This window comes from Rissa tridactyla, chromosome 6 (genome assembly GCF_028500815.1).
Source record: "Rissa tridactyla isolate bRisTri1 chromosome 6, bRisTri1.patW.cur.20221130, whole genome shotgun sequence".
NCBI lineage: Eukaryota > Metazoa > Chordata > Aves > Charadriiformes > Laridae > Rissa > Rissa tridactyla.
The window spans coordinates 54,927,828-54,950,436 of NC_071471.1; the positions used below are offsets into that span (position 1 = coordinate 54,927,828).

A 22,609-nucleotide genomic window follows, 5' to 3' on the forward strand; every position below is an offset into this window, starting at 1 on the left:
CATCATGTTTCACAACTTAGATGAAACTTAAGTTTATTAATTAAAACATAAAAACATTAAACAATACTCAGTAAATATACTCATGAACATTGTGATTTATTGACAAATATATGAACAGTCCAGAGTACGTCCTCAAAAGAATGCCTCCATAAGAATCACCGACATTCTCAAACAACTACATAGCTGCCACTGAATCCCCAAAATACCTGATAATGCATATACTACATTTTTGCTGGCTGGGATGCATAAAGCTTCCCCTGACAGACGGTGTTCAAAAAATAACAAACTTCTCAAGATCTTCATTCAAATGAAAGGTCAGAAATGGGATTCCTCAGACGTTGCCTGTGCACATCTGAGCTAGATGCACCTCACACAAAAGAAAAGCAGAGAACAATGCTGTATACGTACATATTTCTTGGCGACTATGGAAATCACCTGCAAGGTGAATTGAAAACCCTGGGTTTTGCACTTTGGCAAGCAAGTAGCACAGACAGTATTCTGGAGTGGCACAGTTTCTCTGTCACTAAAACCAGGTGTGATTTCTACCTCCAAGAGGGGGTTTCCAGCAGGGTGAACAGAGCTCCATCCTTGACAGAAGCGGGCAGTGACTTCTGGAGACGTCAGGCAGCTGGATGCAGAACGGCACCTCCTCTTTCAGCAGTTCATAGCTGGATGGCTTGCAGAGCTACCTCCCCAGCTGCATCACACCTGAGGAGCACCTAACCTGAGGATGGAGTACCATCACGAAGCCAGCTGCCTAGTTATCAGGCTGCCGCTACAGCAGTGCCTGAAGGAGCCAGCGCTGGGACCAGAGACAGCCCAGCCCAGCCAAAAGAGTGCGCAGTAGTAGCTGTGCCAAGAAGATCAAAATACATTGCGAGTATTCATCAGCATAAGCAATAACATTTTTCGGACCAAGTTTTGTGTTAGGTATCATTTTAATGTCAGACCATGATCTACATATTAATCATTATTTCCTTAGTTTACTTTTTTTCACACTCAATTTACACAGTTCTGTTAACCTAACTCCTTTTAAACTCCCTTCAGAACAGAAATCATCACAGCAAACCTATAATTAGATTTCCGCTGCGCTGCTGATGAGTCCGAAAAGCATGAGAAAATGTATCCTGGCTTCGTTAGTACAATCCACATGATTGCAAGACACAAGAAAAGTCATAAATTGAAATACGATCCACTCAAGTTGATAACAACATCCGTCTTTTCATTCAGATGGGTAAAAATGAGTGTCCTTCAGGATTACTGCCTACTAATATTAAGTAGTAAACAAACAAAATCAAATCAAATAAATACTTAGTTAAGATTTCAATATCTTCTGGTGACCTACTACAGAGAAGCACTGACAACATTGTGCCAAATCTTGATTACGTTGTAAAGTAGCCTCATTTGGAAATTTTCAGAGGTACAGGAGCTTTCTCCAAATCTTAGTCTGAGCACACAGGATCTGCATCAGACATCCAGGCAAGGCAGTTTGTAGCTGGGCAACGAACACAAGCACAGTAGTAATAAAGATTTGTATAGTTTTAGGTTTTTTGAAATTATCTATGTATTACCTCTTATTATTTTAACTTATTATTTTAACTATTTTAATCACCTCTAACTATTTAAAAGTTATTTCTTTCTTATTGAAATCTGGTTTTTTCAATAAACTTTTTTAAAGGTTTTTTAAGTTTTTTTGTCTTTAAGCAAAGTTTTCAAATAAGTTCAACTTAAATATTGCTAACGCAGTTGGGAAGGGCATGTCATACTAAGCGTTAATCTTCAAACATACTGTGAATATTTTTAAGTCAGTGACTAAGTCTCATTCAATGTTTCAACTTAATTAACTTGTGATTTTTCACAACTGTAGCAACAATAGACCTTTATTTAGGATAGACAAACCTTCCTGTTTCAGGACATCACATTCGCAGAAGGATCCAGAGATTTCTGTTCTGATTTTCAGAACTCCCTTTTAATTTGTATTTTTTTTAAATGTCATTTAAATAGACAGAAAAGTTCCTATAACTCAACTGCCAGGATTAATAGTAGGAATACATTTTTTAAAAATTATAGCATTTTATTAACGAAAAATAAATAAGCCCACCCTAAACTTTCAAACGTGGGAAATCCATATCAATCATTCAAATAATATGAGACTATATTTTCAACTGCCTGAACTACCAGTTATTTAAAAAGTCATGTAGGATATAGCTTATTACTGATGCTCAGCTGCTTGTACTAATAGAATATGAAGGATGTAAGAGAGACACCCATGGTGGAACTTGACCCTCAAGGTACCACACATGACCTTTAAGTCCTTACATGTGCAAACTACAGGACTGTTTACCATTTACTCTACAGGAATCCTCCTCCATGAAGTACACAGAATGGAATCACGCATACTGCATGTTGAATTATTAGCAGTATCCCTAAATTTGCCATAGATTTACTTTACTCCTTTCCTTCTTTTAGTCTTCTAATACCCAAGATTATAATAATTCATATATATCTAAAATTATTTACTATCCTTTACATAGCTGCTACAGTATGCATTCTGTGCAATTTTTTTTGAATGGGAATTTATTGTTTATCTTTTATTAGAATGTAAATGCAAGAAGTGGTAGGGAGGGAGGAAAATATTAAGAATCTCCACCTGTGAAGCCCAGTGTTTTGTCATTTGTGCTGCTTTACACTCAGCTTCCCCAGAGTTTCCCCAGCTCTTAAGTTTATAAGGCTTTTACAGCAATTCCCAAAATACGTACTTCAGTGGGTGATGCTACATGGAAGAAATGATGTCTTCTATTTTTATATTACATTTTTTAGGAACTTCATAATACTTGAGAGATGCAGCTTTCAGAGGTGAAATCAGCAAACGTAACTCTGTACCTGAAGTTTTTAACACTTAGCATTGCCAGCAAGTAAAATAAAATCTTTTCACGTACCACAAAGTAAAATCACAGTACGTACCTTCCCTAACACATAAAAATTAGTGACTGATATCTTTCAATAATACACTGTAGCTGATTTAACTGCTGCCTACACTGAAGCAAGAAAGCAAGCAACTTTAATACTGACGAAATGAAGCATGTGTATGAGAAGTCTCTGAATAGAAAACAGTAAGTTGATTTTTCAGGTATCCAAAGGACAACCATGGCAATCTGTAACCCATTTAACCAAGCCATTCTGGTTTAATGATTTTGTTTGATAAAATCAAGAAATTCAAGTAAAATCCGAAGAACATGAATAAACCATGTAAAACACTAACCCTCATCAGATAACACACACTATTTATGGCAAGAAGGAAAAACATACATTATCTGGTTTAAAAGCAGAATTCTCAGTATATCAGTGTACTGTGATTTCTCCTGCTTTAAAAAAGAAATTAAATCCATCTTTCACAATATTACAAAGTCTTTCCACAAAGTAGAAGTGTTGTTGAGGGACAGTATTCTTATAAAACTATAAGGAACAGATTCATATGTCTGAGGCTTTTAAAAACACTAGCAGTATGCAGCATTAGCACTAATAGCTGGTTACTGTGAGTTCCTTTACATTGCTAACTGTGCACAAACCCCTGAGTGCATGCTGATGATACAAGGATCACAGTATATAACACAGAATTGGTTTATTTTCATAGAATCATAGAATTGTTGAGGTTGGAAGGGACCTTTAAGATCATCGAGTCCAACCTTTAGCCTACCCTGACAAGAGCCACTTCTAAACCATGTCCCTAAGTGCCCCATCTACCCTTTTTTTAAACACCTCCAGGGATGGTGAATCCACCACCTCCCTGGGCAGCCTATTCCAATGTTTAATAACCCTTTCAGTGAAAAAATGTTTCCTAATATCCAATCTAAACCTCCCCTGACATAACTTGAACCCGTTTCCCCTCGTCCTGTCACTTGTCACCAGGGAGAAGAGGTCAGCCCCCATCTCTCTACAACCTCCTTTCAGGTAGTTGTAGAGGATGATAAGGTCTCCCCTCAGCCTCCTCTTCTCCAGGCTAAACAACCCCAGCTGCCTCAGTCGTTCTTCATAAGGTTTGTCCTCCAGACCCCTCACCAGCTTTGTAGCCCTTCTCTGGACACGCTCCAACACCTCAATGTCCCTCTTGTAGCGAGGGGCCCAAAACTGAACGCAGTGCTCGAGGTGGGGCCTCACCAGTGCCGAGTACAGGGGGATGATCACTTCCCTAGTCCGGCTCACCACACTATTCCTGATACAAGCTAGGATGCTGTTGGCCTTCTTGGCCACCTGGGCACACTGCTGGCTCATATTCAGCCGGCTGTCAACCAATGGGTTGTCAACCAACTTAAATGGGTTTCACTAATATTAAAATTTTGGGGGTTTTGATATAATATGCAACATAATTTTCAGATGGATTTTTTTAAATCTGAGTATTTTAAATTTCATTACCTTATGAACAGATGGTTCACTTTACATGCTTGAGTGAAATTATATAACCTTACAAAGAACATTTACCGTTTTAAATCTGATTAAACACTATTCCAAACAAGGACTGGAAACAGTTTGATATTTGTACAAACACAATCTTTTTAAAAGTCTTATGCAAACCCATTTAGGCACTGCACAAAAATGCTGAACTAACAGACAGAGCGCAATATTTATTTACATTCCATTATTTCAGTAAAATGATATGTCTCTGTTTTGCTCGTGAGGGTTTAAATTGGTGTTTTGAATGAACAATGAAGAAAACTTACAAATTTAAACCATTAAAAATAAAATCATCATTATTATTTAGTGTCCTAAATAGCCATATTTTTAATTAACTTTACTGAATATAAGAATGACTTAGTTAATGATGAAACCACCCCAGCAGCAGTGCTAATCTGGAGCAGTTTGAACATTTTTACCTTCTTAGCTTATTTTTTGGGAATTCAATCTTTCCAAAAAAATCACCTCATATATTGAACTTCTTATTTTTCATTTTCAGTTCCATAGTGGGACTACCTTCAGACGGCTGTTTGAACGATCTTTCAATCTGGTGCAACTGTCAATCAGAGACATCACAATTGCTTTGCACCCATATCTAAGTATGGAAAATTAAATGCTTCATTTTGCTTTAAAATTTTATTGCTTTTCTTTTACTTGAAGCTGTGGCCAGAAAGATCAAGTTACAAGACACTCTTCATGTTTATATTGAGCAATGCTTGAAATTATTTAAAATGTTTACGTAAAAATAAATGTTTACAACATGCACGTTGAACTTATGTTTCTGTGGTTGCTTTGCTGGCGAGAGGCAGAAGAGTGGCTGGGAGTAAAAACCATAAACATGCGAGAGTTGGGGAGGGTAAAGATACACAAAAAGAAACAGATGCCCAGGAAGACTTTGGCATATCATAAGGGTATGATACCGAGTAAGGGCCACATGGCGCTTATAATACCATACAAGAATCAGAGAAAAGAACTACAGGAAGAAGGGAAAGGCACAGCAGGCAACAAAGACAAGACGGAAAAAGTATGTTGTTACGGTTCTCAGGGTCCTAAAACACACTTGGGTACCATTTTCCTGATCTCTTCCCAGCTACCAGGGCTCTGCTAACTCTGCAGAATCTCCTTAATAGTCTCCTCCCACCGTTTTTATACATCCATGAAAACTACATTTCTGGTGGTCAGTGCTCTATCAGAGCAGGAAAATATATTACTACTATTATTTTTATTATATGCACAGTCTTAGACAATCCAAAAGCCAACAGTTTTGCAAAGCTACATGTTACTGTATTTGACTCTCCTCCTCCCACAGTAGCCACTAATTCACAATCAGCTTTTAATGACATTTACTAACAGGAAATAATACCTGTCTCTAGCTTGATCCCCTGCCTTGCTCTTACAAGACTATGATCAATTTGATATTATTAGAAGCAAAGGAAATATCAGCTGCGTCTTGCTGATGAGTACATGTCATACCCAAGGCTCCACTATCATATAACTACAATTTTAATCGAACTTTTAAAGACTACGGGCTTTATTTATAGCTGGTGATACCGAATGCACATAGCCCAAAATCTTTACGATAAATAAAAACCAAATAGCAAAATACCTTCTTTAATTGTCTGTGTACACATGGCACAGGCTACAGTACAGCTTTACATTCTGCTAGCACAGTAAAAAAAAAAAAAAAAAAGCTAAAAAGCTAAAACATTTAAGAATATTTGGCATAGGGTAAGGGATATAGGTAAAGAAACAGACAGCCCATAGGAACAAGATGTATAACATAAACAGAGTTTCAGGACAAATAGGTTAAAGAGACAGAAATATCATTCCATTTCTCTGATACCATTTGAAACCTCAAGCTGTTGCAAGAAAAAGTGAGAGAAAAAACAACAGGATCCATTCTAGTGCCCAATTCTCCCATAATACATTAAGTAAAAAACAAAGTTACTTTACGCATTTTCAGTTTCTCCTTTAAACGCCTTCTGAAATATTACGAAGCTTTTTTGCTAAATTTTCTATACAATAGAGACAAGAAGTCAAAACACAGAAACTTTACAACAGTTGAGATTACAATCTGCCACCCTAGAAAATGAGGGTGACCACTGAATCAATGAAAGTTTAGGAACGTATCTGGAGTTTAAAAGCATGGCAGTTAATTTTTTTCCTTTTAGTAATTTAACTTCTCCTTGGACTTTGCATATTTGTTAAATCTGATACAAACATCAGGATTAAGGAACAACTGAAAAAAACTGTGTTTTAATCACAGTATTATAAAAGAATATTTCCAATAAAGTTTCAATTTCAGCCCCATTTAGATGTCCAAGATAGTGCGTGCACTGCCTTGAAGAGCTGTAGATGCAGGTGAACACAATACGATTTTCTCTCCTTTTTTCTAAATCCAACAGAATTCCTTGTTTGGTTTTCAGCATTGGATGCCACACTATTGTATTACTCCAACAAAGTTTGGTTTTCAGTGTTTGATGCCACACTATTATATTACTCCAAGAAAGTGACCGGATCTATTCTTTACATGGGAATTAGCACCTTGCTAATTGCAGAACACCAGGATGCATTTCTTCTTAAGCAGATAAAACTATTTATTTATTTTCATTCATTCTGAAGTATGTGTATTCCAAATCCATTAGGAGCATTGTATCATTTCTCTCAGTTCTGTTCTCCTCCCCATTAAATATCTGATATTTATTACATAGTAATCCATAGTCTTTCTGCAGCATCGTATGCAGTAGATTTAGTAATATCTCTTGTCTGCATCTCTCATCCTTCTGTGGTTATCCATCATTTTTAACTTTTCCAAGTCTACGGCATCTACTCCACATGTTGAAAAGTCCTCCAATTCTTTGGTTATTTTTTACTTTAACTTTAGTTTAATGAACTATTTCTTAAACAGTAGTGACCAGGCTTTCTATAGCAGCACTATAGAAGTTATTTAAACTTCAGTGGCAATCTTCACCATGTTTATCATCTTTCTATAGTACCTCTAGGGTAGTGAAGCCTGAAAAAAATGTGTCTATATATGTAAATATTACCACTCTTTAGTTACTGGGTTATATGTCATATGAACTTCTATCTGTCTGAAAATTCCATCAGAGAGAGTAAATCCTGCAGAGACACTCCAACATTAGCAGATTATAAGATTCTTATTTTCCTGTGAATATTTTATTTCCCTGTGAATTTCTGTACAGACTTGAGACTTGAAATGACCCGAAACTTTTAAAATACAGATGAAATACAATCCGAGAATGTATCCCATCCTATTTGGTGGGATTCAAGCAGATCATTCATGACTAACCTTTCTCACAACGTATTTTTGAAACAAGTCATTGGGTGTTCAAGCTCCTTGTCATGGCAGCCACCTTGATTAACACAGCAGGGAACAAACTGATTCTTCGAAATCCATGACAAGACACAGGGAAATACATAACGCCGTAATCCCCTCTAGTAACCGTATGTCAGGTCTAATCCATAACCACCCTCTCTTAAACAAAGGCAGTTTCTGTTTCCCAGACTCCACAGCACAGGATTTGCCAGTTGTATGTTTGTGCCACTGTTTGTGGAGCGCTTGACAGTAGCTTTAATCCATGCTATCCATATTTCATGTCTCTACACTACTTGCCCTACTACAATTTTTTTGCCTAGCATTCTTGACAGTGAAAAGAAAAAAATCTATACATGAAGAGGATCTAGAGTGCTGTAATTTCCATCCTTTGTGAATATTAATAAAGGTAAATCTATTTCTCCAATCTTCATTGTTTGGTGTTTTTTTTTTTGATAAGATCTTCATATACCAGAAACAAAAGCCACTCAGTTACTAGTTTCATCCAGTATCTGTGAGGAATATAGGTATCTCCAGCTACAGTAGAATGCCTTGCTGTACCCCTGAATTCAAGGTCAAAGCACTCACTAAAGCCTCACCAAACAGGGAATGGTTATCACAGCTCCCAGAGGTAAGCGAATCACATCTCTTCCATAATACAGAGGACTCGGTCCATGGACACCCTGAGCAGACAATGACATTATGACAACTATGTTCAGATTATTGCAGGTTAAAAACAAATTGTGTGGCTTTTCAGGCAAGGCATAAGCAGGCTGTGGAAACCTTGCCACAAAGACATTAACAAGGGAGCTCTCTTAAACATTTAAGTTGGTTACCTTGCCTTTTAAGCAGGAATAGAGCTACTATTTTCAAAACAAACAAACAAACAGAAAAAAAATCAGGCAGGGCCCACAAATTAAATTTACACCACCCATCACTACTTATTTTTTGCATTGTCACTCGGTCAAAGCCTGCCTGGACGCATTCCTGTGCAACCTGCTCTAGGCAAACCTGCTTTGGCAGGGGGGTTGGACTAGATGATCTCTAGAGGTCCCTCCCAACCCCTACAATTCTGTGATTCTGTGTAACACTAAGATACTGGTTAATGTCTGGCTGGACAAAAGCCTATTCACCTTTCATCAAGGAACAGGCTCACACATCCCACTTGAATGCAAAGTCCTTCTGGCCTAAGGCACGACCACAACTTTTCTTTTTGCGTGTGAAGTTACTTGTGATGCACATTTCTCACTATGTGCTTCTTAGCTTGGTTTCTGAATTTGAATTAATTTCTAATTCAGTTCTGCAAATCTTTGTAGACCGTTTCCATGACAAACGTAAGGCTGACCACTCACCATAAGTGCTTTCTCCTATGTAAGTCTTTCCTATTCCCTTTAGACCCCATTGAGGTCTAAATACTGTAATTCATATTAAGCAACACTAGCCGATAGTAAATAGAAAGGTTTACACAAATGACTAGAAGATACTCATACTCTATGTATCTCACCAGTAACAATATTTAAATCATTCACACCTAGAAAACAACAGGTTTGTAACAGCAAACATATTTGAAGTATAAGGGAACCATATGATGTTTCCCAATATCTACCACTTGATCTTGCACTCTGCAGTCAATGGGAGTTTTCACCTTCAGTCAAAAACAGGGGTTTCTGGGAGTTACTGGAATTTAAACAGTAAATAATACTAGTATTCAATCTAAGCTTCCATGAAAATGTCAGTATTTTTCTATTAAATAAGTTCCTTTGTGTAAGAACTGCTATAAAGTGTTCCTCATCAATATGTAGTAAGTATCAGAAAAATTACTAAAAAGCATATTGCTTTATGAAAAATCCTCTATATACTATAATTGCTCATTTAACAGAACAATGGCATGAAATGATTTTTTTCCCATTATGTGTCAGGGGCTTGTCATCCTAAAAGTCATTCTGGCTCCCACATTATAAATACACTTCAGGATTTCTATAGGCAATGCCAAAAAAAATCAGCAAGTGCTCACTGACTTTTGCCAACAAAAGCATGACTCTCTGCACAAGAATTTTCTTGCCATTTATAAACAAAGACATTTTGAAAGTTCATGCTTGTGATTGGCTATGGCAACTCATATACTCCACCATAAGATAAAGCAGAGAGCAAAACAGTGATTTATTATAAGCAGTCAATATTGTACAATAACTCCATTTAAACATATAACATCTACGTTTAAAAAAAGTTATTCCAAATTATACTTAAAATAATCCATTACCCTAAATATTACATAATCCATGCACCAGATATTCAGGAATTAATTCAAATTATATGAAAAATTGTCCCGTAGCGTTACCAGACAAGTAATGCTAGGCTACAAAAAATATTTGCAAAGTCACAAACCTCTAATACTAAAAGATAACACTGACTATTTTACCAAAAGGCAACTTTACTGTTAAAATTCTCATTGATATGCAATAGTCCCAGTCACTCCTGGCAAGACTTCTTCACTACCTACTTGCTCTTCAATTCTGTCACTGTTCAGTGTCAGAAGACATGACGGTCAATCTGATTTGTACAGCTAATTGCAAAACGTCCTAACAAACTGCCCAGGCATTGTGCCTCACTAAGACATCCTAGAGCTTGACCACTTCACCTTCTTCCCGCTGCCCTCACCATGGTGATCACCATAAGAGAAGCACCACAGGAAGGAGGACCCTGGCTGGGTCAGCAGCTAGATTCCTCTCCAGCTATGCACCAGCCACAGTGTCTACCTAAATACAGTACTACAGCGAATTTAAACAATTTTTCGGCTTTGCCTAAAGACTGAACATTGTAGTTGCAACTTTTATTTATGTTCCCATAATAGAATTACGTGAGAGAAGCCAACTTATTTATACTATTTTACTTCCTAAATCTCAATAACATGCAAGAAAGAGGAACACTTCGAAACATGCTAAATATTCAGTCACTGATTCTTATTTGCCCAGGAAGCAGGAAATTCACTGGGGGTTAATACATACTCTGCTCTATTTACTTAATTTTGTGCTGTCTTTTTTTCATCTCTTATTAAAGCATAAGAATGCAGTGGATAACAAACTAAAAGAGCGTAAGTCAAGACTATCTTCATTTTATTCCACTTCTATGAATCTAGAAACTGCTAACACTGCATATGGTTCATATACAAAAAAAGGAAGAAAGAAATTGTTCCACTTTTTCTGCAGCTAAAACATGAGGTTTTATTTAGGGGTTATCAGAATATCACCATACTAAAAATAAAATAAAATCTTAGTAAAGCATTCACAATTTGGCTTATGGAAATGTCATGCTAAATGACACTTCTTTGTATAGCAACATTCAAGATGCACATAGTGAACAAATAAATAAATAAATAGTTCAGATTAGTGTAGTTATATTATAGAGAATACAAGAACTTCTAGATTATTATACTTCTGTGCTAGAAGACCATGCTTAGTCTACAAAAATCCAAAACAAATAAATAAAACTCCAGCTCCTGAACAAAATAATAAACTGACTGAAAGTATACACCATACTGTCAATATAAACACAAAGAAATACAAGTCTCTAATTTTTTTCTTCCTGTTTACTTTACAATGTGCAGGAAAAACTTAGGTTGCAGTTTTCCAAACTGACTGAGCAAATCGGTCACATAACTCCTATTAAATTCAGTGGAAGTTATTTAGCTAAATCCCCTGGTCATCTTAATTTATGTTTCAAAAATTTGTCGTTACAGCTAAATTCATCTCTGAGAGATAAAGGAAATAACTAATCCACAAATCAGGTAATAACCCTTATGAAATGTAATTTTAAAGTTTTGTCTTACCTCATTAAACCTTGTCACAAGATCTTCTACAGCATTATGTTCACCATTGGGGGAAGAAAGGATAGTAGCAGATATGGAAGCTTTGATAGACGGCAGTTTGCTTTGACATTCAGCATTACCCAAATCCCTGGTTAAAAAGCAGAGGTAGTCAATGGGTAAGACTTTCCGGTAGAGCTCCTGCTCCTGCTCGGTCAGAATGCTGGCAACCTCCTCCGGGAACTGGATGAGGTGCTGCAGTTCGATCAGCTCTTTGCTGATACCAGCCACATTGGAGGGAAGGACGCTGGAGCCGGCCATAGATGTACACGCTTGACGTTCTAAAACAAAACAAATAAAAAGTTTATTAGGTTTTGCCTTTAACTCTTGGAGTGGGCTGTGCAAAAACAGGACAATTTGTTCTTTTTGTTCTATTAAACTGTTTTCATTCATTCAGCAGTACACTATATCCTAACTACTTTATACTTAAACAACCTAATGCGTTCTTTTAGTTGGGGTTTTTCTGCATATGTCTATAAAACTACATGTGGTATTAGCTAAATAACTGGTAACCAGGGCTTCTGAGATTGTTAAGCTACTTGCCATAACATGCTTGCCTCATGACTTATCCAAACGCCTGCTTCAGTCACCTGCTGTCTTGTCAAAACTTCAAATAAAAGGACCGTCTGGGCAGGGTTGGGGCTGTTTTGCCTCCATGAGAGTCCCCAGTACAGAGGGGTTGGAGGCCTTGACTGGGGCATTGGGACTCTACTGCCACAAGAAATTAACACCTAATGATGACATAAAACCCGTGTGGTCAGCATTTTTCTTCATATTCCTCTAGCTATAAGATACAATTTATCTGACCTCACTGCATGGTGAAACTAGACGTCTGAAGTTACAAAACATTTTTCATTCCTCTGGGAAAATGCATGTATTCGGGAGTATGCATGTTTTATCCATTATTACAAAAGATTCGTGGTAGTTTTATAATATCCTTGCAGTGATGTCCCTTGAAAAATAAAACTTTTCCTAAGAAGGAAGAAGCCAAGCTTCCTAAGACCATGTGGGAAGCCTGAAACATCAACACAATGATTCCAAAACAGTGGTATGAGCCTTCTGACTAGATAAGTTTAGAATGGGTTCTTTGAACAATAATTTTTCAAGAATTACTTAAGTGTATAAACAGTCATAGTAGTATATTCAGTACTCCCTTCCCAGGAAAAGGAGTTTATTTTTTTGCATTGCTTCACAAAGTATCTTTAGAGATTTTTTGCACACATAATGGAGGTACACATATATATCAATAAACTCTTATTTCATAGAGGAGGCAAATATCCTTTCTGTTCTCTAAAAAAAACCAAAAAACCAAAAAAAACCAAAAAAATCCCAAGTCATAACGAATGATTACAATTCATCCTTTTATAATAAACATAAAATATGCTACATGAGGTTTCCCTTGTTAAAATCGTTTTCTGCAAACTCTATATCAATCAGTGGGAAGTTAAAAAGAGAGAAAATTGCCTTTTCTTTATATATCCTACTAAAAGTCAAAAGATAAATTATATCAGCCCTAAATAGAGCTTTTGGGCTAACAAAGCCTATTGAGAAATTTTCAAATACATAGAAGATTTCTGAAAGATCCAAAGAGTAATTGTTTCTGTATCTAGACTGGCAAGGAAAAAGGTCATGGACTTAATTTGCAACAACCAATATCCTGGTTACATAGTGGGAAACACGTGTAACTTCGAGGATAGTGAAGTAGTGCTGTAAAGTATCTGCAGGCACCAAGAAATCTCTGTCACTGAAACTCCTGCAAGAAAGATCTGCGGGGAAAAAGACATTTAAGAACGCTAGGTTGACATGCTTTGGGCAGCAGATGAAGCGCAGTGAGCTTCTGGGTGTCCTTTCAGTCTCATTTGCTTTGATTCTACATGAGACTCCAAATCTGTTTTCTACTTCAACCTGTGCAGAACAATTCTGAAAGATTTCATAAGAAAAAGCTCTTAAAGCTCATTTGCACTCTTCTTGACTTTGCAACAGAACATAAACTTATGCCAAAATAAAACCAATGCAAAATATAACGTTCATTTTATATTACAGGGATTGTGTATTTGCACAGTGCTTTGCATATACGGACTGAACTGTCACTGTCACAACCAGTGTTATCTCAGAAAGAGAAGGACATGGAATGCACGACACAAACATCCGCTACCACCCATTTGGTCCCTAGAAGTCACAGTGCCCATGTCATGCACAGTGAGTCCCCATGCATGACAGCTCTCCACACTCCAGCGCTTTCCTGGGAAATACACGGTACCCTGCCAGCCAGAAGGCACAGAAAGTACAACCTGTACCAGTCTCTCCTGTGCCTCACTGCTAAAACAGGGCGTACAGGTTGCGTCTACGTTGTTAATTTATTTTAGATCACAAATGCACTTTTGAAGAGAATCTCCCAAACATCCTCACTTACTGTGCTTCAGTTTACAGTCTTGGAGCGCACAAACTGTATCCTTTTCAGATGAAGCTGCACCAGATGTGCTCCCAGAAGGCAACTAACACATCCCAATTGCTATCAAGCTGTAGCTGCCAGTGGCATCCGAGCTCTGGAGAGGACACTGAGGTCAGGAAAGGAGAGTTGGACCAGACAGCTCAGATCATGGCTTAGCTGCTGGTGATCACATAACGCAGGAAACAAGACGGCAAGTAGCACAGCCAATGCAATGCCACAGAAATACTGGTGCTTTGCAAATTCAACATTGTTCAGTAACTACAGTTATAAACACCTTATATCTGTCAATATAGTAGGAAAGGAAGGCCTAACTCTGTAAGGAGTGCCCAGTCAAGTAGTAACTGATGGAAGAGAGGTAACACATGAGTGAAGATGAGCTGTTCCCCAACGCACTGCTTGCTGATGAGATTTAGGGGTGCATTCTCAAGAATTCACCTTCGCCATTACAACATCAACTAGAAAACCCGACCACACTCACACTTTCAACAGATTCGCTGAAGCTCTGAGACAAAGACCACAAAAACTGGCAAAGGTTGACACTGAATTTGCAACAGGCTAGGGCACAGTTGATGATCCTATTGCACACTGCCTTACCTAAGTACAATCACCCTTTAGGCTCTTCTTATTACAGCCTCTCACATCTAAGAACAAAGCTTGACACATTGAAGTGACCAGAGGTAGTGGCTCCACAGTGCATCTCCGGACTGCCGGGAACTAGTAGGAATACCTCATTTGAATTTTATTTCACTAGACTGACTGCCCATTGATCAAGTCCAGATGAAAGCTACTGCAGGGATTTTGAAATCCTTTAATGAAACTAGCCGAGAGATAGCATCATCTTCTCTAACAATGGCTTCACAAGCCAGCTTCATTCTACTAGAAAAATGAAGCTGTCAAAAACAAAATCTTTTTGTGGAAGCTAAGCCAAGATGATCCAAGTCTCAGGCTAAACAAGATCAGCCACTGGTATTGCTGGATTTGGAAGAAGACCGAAAATAAATAAAAATCCTCCTGATTCAAAAAAATTTAATTTCAAACTGGCATTTCTCAACTCTCCACTAAACTGGAAGAACTAAATAAGTGCTGTGTCTTTAATATAACAGTCCATGGAACAAGCTGCTGCAGCAAGAGTGCAGCTGACATCCAAGGAGAGGCGCACAGGCCAAACAGAGTTATAAAGGCTGACAGCTCATGGCTAAAGTATGGATATAAATACTGAAGAAGTGAAAATATAACTTATTTCTGTTGACTGTTTCTACACCTAGAAGTATTTCTTTCATCCATAATTCACATCTTTGCAAGTCTTGGTTGTTGACGTATTTCACCTCTCCAGATTTTGATTTTTTTATTGTTCCTCATTCCAGTCTTCTGTGTTTCATCACAGAAAATCCAGGATCCTCATTCTCAGCTTCACTGCCCTCCGTGATTTACATTCTGCACAAGAGCCTACTCCTTTTTCTTTCTCTCTTCTTATTGGCCTGTACTAAACTAGTCTCTTTTTTGGACTATTTTTTATGTCTAAGACTTCTATCATTTTTCACATCAGGAACTGATCTGCACTTCTCTGTTTCTGCTATAAAACCCCCTAACCAGTCTCATCTACAAATCCTCTAGCTTTGTGTTGCCAGTTTATGTTCTTCAGGAAATAGATCGGATCTTTCTGTGCTTCAAAGACAAACCAGGTCCTTAGATTAACTTGCAGAATGGAACTGCGTTCAGGCCAAAATCACAGCAGATTTTGTTGTTAGAGTTAAGGCAGGATGCAATCCTCACTGACATTAGCTGCTGCTGCAGTAAACGGCATTAGTCTTTGTGCTCTACCACATCAAGTTATTGCTCTAACTAGTAGAATAAGAGGACCCTGACTAGTCATTTGCAAGTTATCTAAAGCTGTAATTGATAGCTTTGCTTATCCTTCTGATAAACAGCTGAAGCAGATAATCTTTTAAATAGCAAGCACTGCCTTTATTAATCAAAACAAGATAAACTCTGCGTAGCTTTAAAAAAATGACTCATGGGTTGACTTAATCATTGTCGATACACATGGAAACAAAAAGGTCTCGTCTTCTCTAACAAAAGAGTAATATATTTAAGAATGGGAGAAAAATGCAGAATGCCTGCTCCAGGATATTACTCAGCCTAGGCTAGTCATAAACTCTAAAAAACACTGTCTCAAGTATTACTCTTTTTTACTTTTTTAAAAAACTTTCTACAAGGTTAAGTAAGAAGCTCTTCTATCAATAGATTAGCTTCAAATTAACTCAGCCTTTATTACTATAAAGCTTAGAATTTCCACACATCTTGTATATGTATAGGCTCTATAAAAGCTATATTGAAAAAATAAATTTCAAATATGTAAGTATGTAAAAACTGTGTGTGCATTTTTGTGTGTGTACACAGAAAAGTTTCAAGGCAATCTTGAAAAGCTGTTTTTTCTCATGGTTTTCTCTATTGAACCATATTATGTTTGTATTTTCTATATTAGCAAGAAGCTGATTCAGTATTTTTTTAACATGAAAAACAGGGAGTTCACTTTAAAGAAAAATGCAAAGAAACTTCTATAAATAAACCCATGAAAAATACTTCTAGAAGGCTAGTGTTAATTATATGTAATCATGCATAGAATTTTTCCACAGTTGTATGTTCTACTAAACACACTAGTTACGTAAGACGTGATACGTCCTAACAATAAAAGTAAAATTATCTGTACATTTCCCATATTTCTTGTAAAGCTAAAATTAAAAGTTGCTTATTTATTAAGTTATATTTCATCACGCAGACAGATCATTTATTAATACACAATATGGTATAAATGTTGGGCTGCCGTCATCAATTTTCTCTAAGCAGAAATTCAAGATTAGCTTTGAGCAAAGTAAGAGGAATTCATACAAAGACAGAAGGAAAATAAATATAACCCTGACTGTAATCACACCAATGTCAAAATTTCTAATCCTGCATAAAACTACAGTTGCCAACCATGCAATTTATACTTTGATAAAATCACATCATTTTACATGTGAATTGTGACCAAGTAAGGACAGTGGTACAGAATTACTTTCATCCCAGCTCAAACCCAACAACTCGTACATTTGATACTTGTAGGAATGTGCTATGCATATGGGAACGCACCCAGGGAAAAGCCACCATATTTCTTAAATAAGCACAACCTCAAAAAAGTAAACCTGCCAAAAAGATGAAAATTTCCTTTTAATAAAGTTTGATGAATTGACAAATAACTGGATTTGTGTCTTAGCTTTATTTCTAGGTTACTTTTCTTTCTACATTTACTTTGAGAAAAAAAAAAAAGTATTCTCTTTGTACATTCAAAACCCAGCAGCTTGAAAGCAGTAAAGTGAAAATTCACCATCTCTAAAAAAGTGCTCACTCTCTAGAAGGGTACTGGGAGAAGATCCTGTGATTATGACAAACTTAGCGTTCTAAAGCAGAAAACAGATCTCAATCGCTCTAGGAAGAAAAGTAATTATTCAATTTATTATAACATCTTATAACTCAGTTGTGGTTTTGATTTTTTTTGACTTTGCTTCCATTAAATTATACTACTGTGACTGAAATTACACAAAAGTCTTAGGGGATTATTTTTCTCAGCTGATATTAAAATGTAATGCAATAAATTAATTATAATAGAAGCCTTTTTAACAAGACATGCTACAGACATCATCCAAACTATTCGTATGCTTATATGCACATATGGATTATGTTTACAGTGAGAAAATAAAAGCAGACCACAGAAAAAATCAAAAAAGAGCCACAGGTGAACAACTGTGAGTATATATAATACAGAAGTGTTCTGTTCAAAAAAGAGGAAAAATACAATAAAAAACTCCCCCAAACAGAAGATACATGACAGTTTAATTGAACACCAGCTTCAGATACAGATCAGCATAACTGGTATTTGTTTTGCTGTCCCTTGGATGTGACATATCTCAGTACCATAATAACCGAACCAAACAAGCTTTTGTTAATTTCCTGTTCCTCTTCTGTATAATTAAAAACATAGCTCTCTCTCTTTTAATGAACATGAATTCACCGTTATCAATTTTGACTGCAAACAACTCACTCTGGTATCAAAGGGCCTGATATTAAACTCAGTGGGAAGCTTGCCACAGAACAGGATCAAGTTCCAGCTGAATTTCACTGTAGAAACCACTGAAATTAATAGATCCTATTTCTTCTTCAAATTTACTTATGAGTCAAGTAATCAAAGAACCAGAAGACACGCATGCTCTCTCTCCATATCCCTAAATCTAGCACTATCAGCTACCTCTTAAAACTACGTATCAGCAGGCACCGTAACTTACTAGCAGGGGAGCTCGAGCCACAGGGTCCTTGCACGAAATAAAATTGGAGTTCAGTATGACCTGAGCATCAGTAAGCAGAAGATAATACTCTGAGCAAAGGAAGATTCCCAAATGATGACTTGAAGAAAAGAAGATTAATTTGGCCAGGGTATGTATGGAAAATAATCCTTTATTAGACCAAATAATATTACAGGCACACTCTGGGGGCACAAGATCTTTTTCAGGTTTGGAATAGAAACAGCAAACTTCACAGCTAGTTTGAGAATACCTGCTTTGAGTTTAATTTGATCATGGTAATAGCAAGACATTGGAGAAGGTGATCTTCTCCGGTGGAGCAGCAGCAGGTCATCACAATAGGCCAGGTGAAAAGAACAATAGTTTCTACAGTACAAAGGAAAAAAGAAAAAGGTAGAAATCACCTGTAGAACGCAATTTTATAGGAAATAGATCACTACGAAACTGTAACACACAGATATTTCTATTGAGGCTGAGATTTTATTGTTGAATAGGGTTATGAAACCTCCAGAGAGGATTTAAAAAAAAAAGGCAGCAATCATGTTGAGGTATAATTGAATTAAATTACAATTATATACCACAAAATCCTGACTCATGAACTGACCGGCATAGTGGAATGCAGCAAACAGAAAGACAGGGAGTGCTTGTAGCAACAACCATTTACTCTCAAAATCACTTCTTGCTTTTGGAAATGGCAAAGGGTTCAGTTTTGAAAACCAGACTCTGAACTGTGTGCTCTTTTTTATCCTTCGCAATTATAGCATGAGTGAAACAGAATCACAGAACCATAGAATTGCCTAGGTTGGAAGGGACCTTTCCCATCATCTAGTCCAACCATCAACCTAACTCTTGACAAAACCAAGCACTATGTCTACCCGCCTTTTAAATACCTCCAGGGATGGTGCCTCAACCACTTCGCTGGGCAGCCTGTTCCAATGCTTAATAACCCTTTCAGTGTAAAAATTTTTCCTAATATCCAGTCTAAACCTCCCCTGGCACAACTTGAGGCTGTTTTGTCTTGTCCTATTGCCTGTTACTTGGGAGAAGAGACTGTACAACCTCCTTTCAGGTAGTTGTAGAGAGCATTAAGGTCTCCCCTCAGCCTCCTTTTCTCCAGGCTGAACAACCCCAGCTCCCTCAGCCGCTCCTCATAAGACTTGTTCTCCAGACCCCTCACCAGCTTCGTTGCCCTTCTCTGGACCCACAGAGAATCCTAGAAAAAACCCAGAGAATCCCAGAAAAAACTGAAAAATACTGTGTAGTCAGAGATAGAACCTGCCTATATAATTTCTGACGTGAAACAAATTTTAAGTCGACTAAACAAATTATAGAACAGTTGAGACGTATAGGCATGGAAAATTTATTTTTTTTTTTTACCAAAAAAGTTGTGGATAAACACTCTCACAGGGTAAAGTCTATGCACAGAGAAACATTCACTCAGATTTTAAATTTGAGTTAAAGATCAACACAAAGGATTTATTAACTTTAAATTAACAATTACATAGCAAACCTTACATTTTTCAGAAGTTCCTACCCGTAAGTATGAGCTTGAAAAATCATTTAAACTCTGTTTGTGGTTGGATTCAGAAGATCCTGGTTGTAAACTATATAAAAATATATATATATATATATGAGCACTGACATAATATATGGAAGGAATTTAAAGTATCATCGTGATTTCACCACACCTGAGACCGCGATGCCTGCCTCCCATCATCCCCCATGAACAGCTACACGCTGCCCTGTGTAATTACATCTACGTTGCTGCTCAGATTTCTGGCAGTGTGTCCCAGGGCTTTTACCACTCCACTGGCCTGAGTCATTCACGGAAATATTTTGCAGCATACAAAAGAAGAATTTGGCTGCTCGTCTCTGAATTAACATACACTGTCAACACATTTAACCAACCATTTCCTGCTCCGTATGCAGTTTGGCTGGTACTGGCTACAGCTGATAGAAACAATCACAAACCTGTCCATAACAAATGGATCCACTGGTTTTGCTTCCAGCTGTATACTCACCAGAAAAAAGATGCAGATAGTAGCACCATAACAGTAATTTTGATTACAAAAACAGTAGCAGATCTCAGAAAAATATTTATCCCATTTGATGCTGATTTCCTGATTTCTTTCCATTTTGGGCCATCTAGCAAAGAGCTGGGACTGGATCCTCATGCAGACACAGGATGACTAGCAATGCCTCCAGAATATCTGCATAAGAATAAGTCTAATATGATGGGTTAATCCCAGCCAGCAAACATTTCTTCTGCACCTGAAAGGCTTTGAAGGCAGTGCCCTAACAAACGATCCTGAGGCTACCACGGTAGCAAATAGATATCCCAGCTACAAAGGGCACCTAGTGTTACGCAAGGTTTGGCTGAACATAGACATGTTCATAGACATTAAGGAGAGATGAATCAGCAGTGTATATTGCCAAAAGTCTGAAGAGACCCACCATCTACATGTTTGGTCAGAAAGCAGCCTTATTGCTTCCAGTCTACATGTTTGGCAGTGGGCCACCTGGGCCCTGCTATTTTAGGGGACCTTCACCTACTGCTGTAGTTCATGAAACTATATCCTGATTTCAGAACACCTGCCAGAAGAAGGTTTAATTATAAATTTGGCCAATAGACAGTGAACGTCCAATCAGTTGGTTGAAAATTAGATCTCAAAAGCTGTTTGATACATGCCATCTGTCTTGCCGTGGCAGGCTGCAGCCCGCGCTGCGCAAGAGCAGACACAAGATTTTGTTGCTTCAGAAGCAACAATCATCATGAAGGCTGGCTGGAGGAATTAAGAGAAATAACGGCTGACTTGTAAACCTACACCTTTGCGTCACAGTAACAGATATGTAGAAACGCTGTAAAGAGATTGATGTGACACTGCCACACTTGATGTTGAACTATTTTCAGATTTTTCATTATTTTCCTGCAATGAAATCCCATCTAATGAATCCCCTTCTCTGCCAATCTGCTGGAGATGTTTTCAGACATATTCCATTTTCACATACATTTCACAAATCTTTCTCCTAAAGGTTGTCACAGTGGTAGAATCCTGACTTGGCCAACACACCATCAGGATTCTCCATGCAGAATCTGTATTCAAGACCTTTCAGAATACTGGATATAAATACAGCATAGCACATGGAATGTTAAGTTCAAATGCTAAATAAATGTATATATAAATTACCAGATAAATTCCAGCACATAAGAAAGAAATGGTCAAAAGGGAAGATTTATGAGTTGACTTTGGAAGAAAAGAGTGTTCTAGAAAAAGAACCGTGCAATTTTCACTGCAAAGTGAACAAGTTACTGCCTGAGTTAAAGCAGAACCCAAGCTTTAACCTCACTCACAAGAATTGATACAAAGCACATCCAAAATCAAAGCAGGAGTTTCTGTCCAGTGCCAGAACAAATTAAATTGCATACAACTTTGAGTTAACTCTGCAATGGAGAAATATCCAGTGGTTAAACAACATGCAGGAATCTCAGATCAGGTTCCAATATTTGAGTATTCTGATCAAGATGGATCAAAATTAAATTTATTTTTATTTTTTCCATTTACATGAAGTCAAAATTAAGTACTTTTTCAGTTTTAAGAATAAAACAACTCTGTTATGAGTCAGTGAGAATAGCAGAAAAGTTAAACAAAAATGTAATTTCAGAATACATATATACCTATGGAAAATAAGGATGTCAAAAAGAACATGCATATAAAGTTAGGCACCCATTAAAGCAGATGCTCATGATGTCAATTTTTTTTTTTTTTATTATTTCTGTGTGTGTGTGTGTTAGGCAGTTTTTAAATTTGGAAGACTGTACAAACTGTAGTTGCAGTAAAATACAGCATTCGGAATGTAAATTAACTGCAAAACTGCAACAACAGATATTGTCAATGTTTCAGACCCTCAGCCTTGAAGCATTCCTTTCTAGCCTGAGGGCACTGCTCTTCCACATCAGCAATCCCTGCATTTAATGATCTGCTGCAGTTTGCTCCTCAGCTGCACAACTTTTAACAATTACCACAAACACAAACCCAAATTGCATTTTTGGCTTTAAGATCCTCAGAAACACATTTTGTAACAAACCATCTTCCTTCCTTTGGTCTCACCCTGAAGGCCAGATCGGATGTGACAAGACACCCTTCAAGGATGGGAGGGAAAGAGGAACGTCTGTT

The 22,609-nt window shown here is 37.3% G+C and overlaps 1 protein-coding gene across 3 annotated transcripts in view; it reads right to left on the reverse strand.

The window, feature by feature from the left end:
• Positions 1 to 22,609, reverse strand: part of PLCE1 (phospholipase C epsilon 1) — a 162,505-nt gene that overhangs the window by 47,370 nt on the left and 92,526 nt on the right. For all 3 annotated transcript variants that reach the window (XM_054204633.1, XM_054204634.1, XM_054204632.1), the window contains one exon: positions 11,613 to 11,929. In XM_054204633.1, coding sequence (XP_054060608.1) covers positions 11,613 to 11,929 — 317 coding nt within the window. The remainder of the gene's footprint in view (positions 1 to 11,612; positions 11,930 to 22,609) is intronic.